This window comes from Oncorhynchus mykiss, chromosome 17, assembly GCF_013265735.2.
Source record: "Oncorhynchus mykiss isolate Arlee chromosome 17, USDA_OmykA_1.1, whole genome shotgun sequence".
Classification (NCBI taxonomy): Eukaryota; Metazoa; Chordata; class Actinopteri; order Salmoniformes; family Salmonidae; genus Oncorhynchus; species Oncorhynchus mykiss.
Window position 1 is genome coordinate 87,002,386 of NC_048581.1, and position 7,500 is coordinate 87,009,885.

The 7,500-nt window shown below is 46.4% G+C and overlaps 1 protein-coding gene across 3 annotated transcripts in view; it reads right to left on the reverse strand.

Moving 5' to 3' along the window:
• col2a1b (collagen, type II, alpha 1b) overlaps positions 1–7,500 on the reverse strand; it is an 83,896-nt gene that overhangs the window by 52,176 nt on the left and 24,220 nt on the right. For all 3 annotated transcript variants that reach the window (XM_036950895.1, XM_036950896.1, XM_036950893.1), the window contains one exon: positions 3,814–3,858. In XM_036950895.1, coding sequence (XP_036806790.1) covers positions 3,814–3,858 — 45 coding nt within the window. The remainder of the gene's footprint in view (positions 1–3,813; positions 3,859–7,500) is intronic.

Sequence of the window (7,500 nt, forward strand, 5' to 3'; positions counted from 1 at the left end):
CTAGGACAGCTAGTACAGGGTATACAGCTACTACAGCTAGGACAGCTAGTACAGGGTTTACAGCTACTACAGCTAGTACAGGGATAACAGCTACTACAGCTACTACAGCTAGTACAGGGTCTACAGCTACTACAGCTACTACAGCTAGTACAGGGTTAACAGCTACTACAGCTACTACAGCTAGTACAGGGTTTACAGCTACTACAGCTACTACAGCTAGTACAGGGTCTACAGCTAGGACAGTTAGTACAGGGTCTACAGCTAGGACAGTTAGTACAGGGTCTACAGCTAGGACAGCTAGTACAGGGTCTACAGCTAGGAAAGCTAGTACAGGGTCTACAGCTAGGACAGCTAGTACAGGGTCTACAGCTACTACAGCTAGGACAGCTAGTACAGGGTTTACAGCTACTACAGCTAGTACAGGGTTTACAGCTAGTACAGCTATTACAGGGTTTACAGCTACTACAGCTAGTACAGGGTCTAGAGCTAGTACAGGGTCTACAGCTAGTACAGGGTATACAGCTAGTACAGGGTCTACAGCTACTACAGCTAGGACAGCTAGTACAGGGTATACAGCTACTACAGCTAGGACAGCTAGTACAGGGTTTACAGCTACTACAGCTAGTACAGGGATAACAGCTACTACAGCTACTACAGCTAGTACAGGGTCTACAGCTACTACAGCTACTACAGCTAGTACAGGGATAACAGCTACTACAGCTACTACAGCTAGTACAGGGTTTACAGCTACTACAGCTACTACAGCTAGTAAAGGGTCTACAGCTAGGACAGTTAGTACAGGGTCTACAGCTAGGACAGTTAGTACAGGGTCTGCAGCTAGGACAGCTAGTACAGGGTCTACAGCTAGGAAAGCTAGTACAGGGTCTACAGCTAGGACAGCTAGTACAGGGTCTACAGCTAATACAGCTAGTACAGCTAGTACAGCTAATACAGCTAGTACAGCTAATCCAGCTAGTACAGCTAGTACAGCTAATACAGCTAGTACAGCTAGTACAGTTAATACAGCTAGTACAGGGTCTACAGCTAGTACAGCTAGTACAGCTAATACAGCTAATACAGATAGTACAGCTAATACAGCTAGTACAGTTAATACAGCTAGTACAGTTAATACCGCTAGTACAGTTAATACCGCTAGTACAGTTAATACCGCTAGTACAGCTAATACAGGATCTACAGCTACAACAGCTAATGCAGCTAGTACAGGGTCTACAGCTACAACAGCAAATACAGCTAGTACAGATAATACAGCTAACACAGCTAGTACAGCTAATACAGCTAATACAGCTAATACAGCTAGTACAGCTAGTACAGCTAATACAGCTAGTACAGGGTCTACAGCTAGTACAGCTAGTACAGCTAATACAGCTAGTACAGATAGTACAGCTAATACAGCTAATACAGCTAATACAGCTAGTACAGCTAGTACAGCTAATACAGCTAGTACAGGGTCTACAGCTAGTACAGCTAGTACAGCTAATACAGCTAGTACAGATAGTACAGCTAATACAGCTAGTACAGTTAATACAGCTAATACAGCTAATACAGCTAATACAGGGTCTACAGCTACAACAGCTAATGCAGCTAGTACAGGGTCTACAGCTACAAAAGCTAATGCTGCTAGTACAGCTAATACAGCTAACATAGCTAGTACAGCTAGTACAGCTAATACAGCTAGTACAGGGTCTACAGCTAGTACAGCTAGTACAGCTAATACAGCTAATACAGCTAGTACAGCTAATACAGCTAATACAGCTAGTACAGCTAATACAGCTAATACAGCTAGTACAGCTAATACAGCTAATACAGCTAGTACAGCTAATATAGCTAGTGCAGCTAATGCAGCTAGTACAGGGTCTACAGCTACAACAGCTAATACCGCTAGTACAGGGTCTACAGCTACAACAGCTAATACCGCTAGTACAGCTAATACAGCTAACATAGCTAGTACAGCTAGTACAGCTAATACAGCTAGTACAGGGTCTACAGCTAGTACAGCTAGTACAGCTAATACAGCTAGTACAGCTAATACAGCTAATACAGCTAGTACAGCTAATATAGCTAGTACAGCTAATGCAGCTAGTACAGCTAATACAGCTAGTACAGTTAGTACAGCTAGTACAGCTAAATCAAATCAAATGTATTTGTCACATACACATGGTTAGCAGATGTTAATGCGAGTGTAGCAAAATGCACATACAGGGTCTACAGCTAGTATAGCTAATACAGCTAGTACAGCTAATACAGCTAGTACAGCTAATACAGGGTCTACAGGGTGTGGATCAAAATGCAAAGCTCTCCAAAGATTCATGCTCAGACATGTCCTCTGGCTAGCCGGCAACACCTGCCACTTTAATTACTTTAGAGGAAAGGTAGTAGAGGACACGAGCCGAGGGTGCTTTGGGTGGAGGGCTGAGGATCACACCTGGGTTCAAATGGGATTTGCAATATTTCCAATTCTTTAGCTGTGCTTGAGCTACCCTGGTGCAATGGAACCAATGGAGTAGTCCCGAAATGAGCACATCCTGGCACTCCAGGAAGACTAAAGCAAAATATTTTGAAAACTATTTGAACCTATGTCTGGGGGGGGGGGGGGGGGGGGGGGGGGGGGGCTAACAGGCACAGTAACCTAGCTAGTGTATGTGGGAACATGCATTCACTCACTGTTTGATTCAGGCCTTCATCTATGCACATACAGTACGACGAGAACTAGACTTCTGACTAACAATTACACTCAATACTAAACTTTGTGAAGTTATTTGACTGAGTGCTATGGGACAAACTAGTGTAAAGAACCACTGTCATATCATAATGTACCAGTAGACTGTATACCTTTGCATATGATATACATGTTTATACATGGCTCTGGGCTGAACTGATATACATGTCTCTGGGCTGAATTGATATATATGGCTCTGGGCTGAACTGATACACATGGCTCTGGGCTGAACTGATATACATGTCTCTGGGCTGAATTGATATACATGGCTCTGGGCTGAACTGATATACATGTTTATACATGTCTCTGGGCTGAACTGATATACATGTCTCTGGGCTGAACTGATATACATGTCTCTGGGCTGAACTGATATACATGTTTATACATGGCTCTGGGCTGAACTGATATACATGGCTCTGGGCTGAACTGATACACATGGCTCTGGGCTGAACTGATACACATGGCTCTGGGCTGAACTGATATACATGGCTCTGGTCTGAACTGATACACATGACTCTGGGCTGAACTGATATACATGGCTCTGGGCTGAACTGATATACATGGCTCTGGGCTGAACTGATACACATGGCTCTGGGCTGAACTGATATACATGGCTCTGGGCTGAACTGATATACATGGCTCTGGGCTGAACTGATATACATGGCTCTGGTCTGAACTGATACACATGACTCTGGGCTGAACTGATACACATGGCTCTGGGCTGAACTGATACACATGGCTCTGGGCTGAACTGATATACATGGCTCTGGGATGAACTGATATACATGCCTCTGGGCTGAACTGATATACATTGCTCTGGGCTGAACTGATATACATGGCTCTGGGCTGAACTGATATACATGGCTCTGGGCTGAACTGATACACATGGCTCTGGGCTGAACTGATACACATGTTTATACATGTCTAAGCGTGCACACTGTTATAGGCTTGTTGACGGGAGTCTGCGTGTGTGTGGGTGTGCGCGTGTGCGTGTGTGCGTGCATGCATGTGTGCGTGCAAGTGTGTGTGTGTGTGTGTGTGTGTGTGTGTGTGTGTGTGTGTGTGCAGGTACTCACAGGAGCTCCAGAAGGTCCAGGTGGTCCTCGAGGACCCATAGGCCCCTGGTGGGAGATGAAGACATGTTAGATAGTAACCACATGATCTTCCACACTACCTTAAGCTCAACTAACCTCCAAACAACCCAAGGTAGAAAAATATATATGTTAGTTTCTAGTTGTTATAATTAAGTTGAACATATTTCAGAATTGGGGGTGGGAAGAGAAAGAAGAGTGGACCTTCACTTAAACTTCTCTTTTCTCTTGTGTTATAAAACCTATTGTTGGCTTCTTCTTCTTCTTCGCTGGCTTCTTTCTTCTTCTTTGGCATCTTTCTCCTTCTCTGGCTTCTTCTTCTTTGCCCCTCAGCAACACAAACTCACTATCCTGCTGCCTGTCACTCACTATTCTCCTGCCTGCCTGTCAGAAACATAAATCATTTTTGGAATTCCACAGTGGCACTCTCTCTTTTTCTCTCTCTTTCTCTCTCTCCCTCTCTATCTCTTTCTCTCTCTTTCTCTCACTCCCTCTCTCTCTTTATCTCTCTTTCTCTCACTATCTCTCTCTCTCTCTCTCTGTGTTTTCTCTGAATCTCTCTTTTCTCTCTTCCTCTCTGTTTTTCTCTCTCACTCTAACTCTGTCTCTCTTTCTGTAGTTCAGAGGTCAGGGCCAAAAGTGTTGTACTCTACGTGACTTCTGTCAAACTATTTGTTTGCAGTTTAGCATGAATCTAGAGGAAAAGCAATAGCCGTGGGTTGTTTTGGAGCAAAAGGGAAACATATAACATCTACTAGAATGAGCGTTGCTAACTCCAACAAGTCTGTTTGACAGACATACTGTACAAACACTAACACCTCAAATAACTTTTATGAATAAACATTGAGAAAGGATTTATTAAGAATTTTTTAAGGCATATTCATGAAAGTTATTATGAAATGTTACCAACTTTTTTTTTATATATACTTTTATTAATAAGATCTTAAAAGCAGTGGGTCAAGTCCTTGCTCTGCTCACTGATCTCGTTGTTAATCTTTAATCCGGTTAATAACAAAGACTTTTGACAACAGACATCTAGTCAGGAAGGAGTAATAGTCTTCTCAGCTCAACCTCGCCGTGCATCATTACACATTGATCAGAGACAAGAGGGAGAGAGAGACGTTTCACTCTCTATTCAGGTGATGAGTCAAATCTGTCACGCAGAGAAAATCTTTAACATGGGCAAAGGGGAGAAGATGACCTAACCTGGAGTTTAATGAGAAGTCTAGAGCTTGGGTCTGAAGTCACACCCTACAGTAATTCCCTGCATGGTGTCCTACTTTTGAACAGAGCTCTATGGGCCCTGGGCAAAAGCCGTGTACTATAGATGAAATAGGCTGCCACTTCAGTCACAGCCAAAACTAAGAAAGCTAAGAAAACAAAGACTTAAAAAAAAAATCTTTTTTTAAAGATTTCCACTCCTCCACTCATGAAACGTGGACTACCCTCTGTGTATCTATAGCCTTTAATGGTCTTTATAACACACGATTCATAGTGTTGGTGCGTAGACTGATTATCGTAGAGAAATGCAGGGCATCAGCCAAAGCAAACGTCCCTGAGGCAGCACAGAGCTCCTCTGATGAGAATTAGATGTATCTTTTCAGCGAGGCGAGCGACGGACAAACGCACGCCGCAACGGGCCAGGGGCTTGTCAATGGAGCTCTATGTCCATTCGTAGGCGGAGTGTGTTTCTGTGTGTTTGGAGTCTCTGTGTGTGTGTGTTTGTTTGGGGTCTGTCTATGTATGTTTAAGAGGTGGTGTGTATTTGGGTCTTGTGGTACACCGCCTCTCAGTGAAGGCACTGTGTTACGGACCAGGGGCTGTAGGTAGAGACGTTTGGGGTTGACTCTCAGTGAAGGCACTGTGTTAGGGACCAGGGGCTGTAGGTAGAGACGTTTGGGGTTGACTCTCAGTGAAGGCACTGTGTTAGGGACCAGGGGCTGTAGGTAGAGACGTTTGGGGTTGACTCTCAGTGAAGGCACTGTGTTAGGGACCAGGGGGTGTAGGTAGAGACGTAGGGGGTTGACTCTCAGTGAAGGCACTGTGTTAGGGACCAGGGGCTGTAGGTAGAGACGTTTGGGGTTGACTCTCAGTGAAGGCACTGTGTTAGGGACCAGGGGTGTAGGTAGAGACGTAGGGGGTTGACTCTCAGTGAAGGGACCAGGGGGTTTAGGTAGAGACGTAGGGGGTTGACTCTCAGTGAAGGAACCAGGGGGTTTAGGTAGAGACGTAGGGGGTTGACTCTCAGTGAAGGGACCAGGGGGTTTAGGTAGAGACGTAGGGGGTTGACTCTCAGTGAAGGGACCAGGGTATGTAGCTAGAGATGTAGGGGGTTGACTCTCAGTGAAGGGACCAGGGGGTGTAGGTAGAGAAATAGGGGGTTGACTCTCAGTGAAGACACTGTGTTAGGGACCAGGGGGTTTAGGTAGAGACGTAGGGGGTTGACTCTCAGTGAAGGAACCAGGGGGTTTAGGTAGAGACGTAGGGGGTTGACTCTCAGTGAAGGAACCAGGGGGTTTAGGTAGAGACGTAGGGGGTTGACTCTCAGTGAAGGGACCAGGGGGTGTAGGTAGAGACGTAGGGGGTTGACTCTCAGTGAAGGGACCAGGGGATGTAGGTAGAGATGTAGGGGGTTGACTCTCAGTGAAGGGACCAGGGTATGTAGCTAGAGATGTAGGGGGTTGACTCTCAGTGAAGGGACCAGGGGGTTTAGGTAGAGACGTAGGGGGTTGACTCTCAGTGAAGGAACCAGGGGGTTTAGGTAGAGACGTAGGGGTTGACTCTCAGTGAAGGGACCAGGGGCTGTAGCTAGAGATGTAGGGGGTTGACTCTCAGTGAAGGGACCAGGGGGTGTAGGTAGAGATGTAGGGGGTTGACTCTCAGTGAAGGGACCAGGGTATGTAGCTAGAGATGTAGGGGGTTGACTCTCAGTGAAGGGACCAGGGGGTGTAGGTAGAGACGTAGGGGGTTGACTCTCAGTGAAGGGACCAGGGGGTGTAGGTAGAGACGTAGGGGGTTGACTCTCAGTGAAGGGACCAGGGGCTGTAGCTAGAGATGTAGGGGGTTGACTCTCAGTGAAGGGACCAGGGGGTGTAGCTAGAGACGTACGGGGTTGACTCTCAGTGAAGGGACCAGGGGGTGTAGGTAGAGACGTAGGGGGTTGACTCTCAGTGAAGGAACCAGGGGGTTTAGGTAGAGACGTAGGGGTTGACTCTCAGTGAAGGAACCAGGGGGTTTAGGTAGAGACGTAGGGGTTGACTCTCAGTGAAGGGACCAGGGGGTTTAGGTAGAGACGTAGGGGTTGACTCTCAGTGAAGGGACCAGGGGGTTTAGGTAGAGACGTAGGGGTTGACTCTCAGTGAAGGGACCAGGGGGTGTAGATAGAGAAATAGGGGGTTGACTCTCAGTGAAGACACTGTGTTAGGGACCAGGGGGTGTAGGTAGAGACGTAGGGGTTGACTCTCAGTGAAGGGACCAGGGGGTGTAGATACAGAAATAGGGGGTTGACTCTCAGTGAAGACACTGTGTTAGGGACCAGGGGGTTTAGGTAGAGACGTAGGGGGTTGACTCTCAGTGAAGGGACCAGGGTATGTAGCTAGAGATGTAGGGGGTTGACTCTCAGTGAAGGGACCAGGGGGTGTAGGTAGAGAAATAGGGGGTTGACTCTCAGTG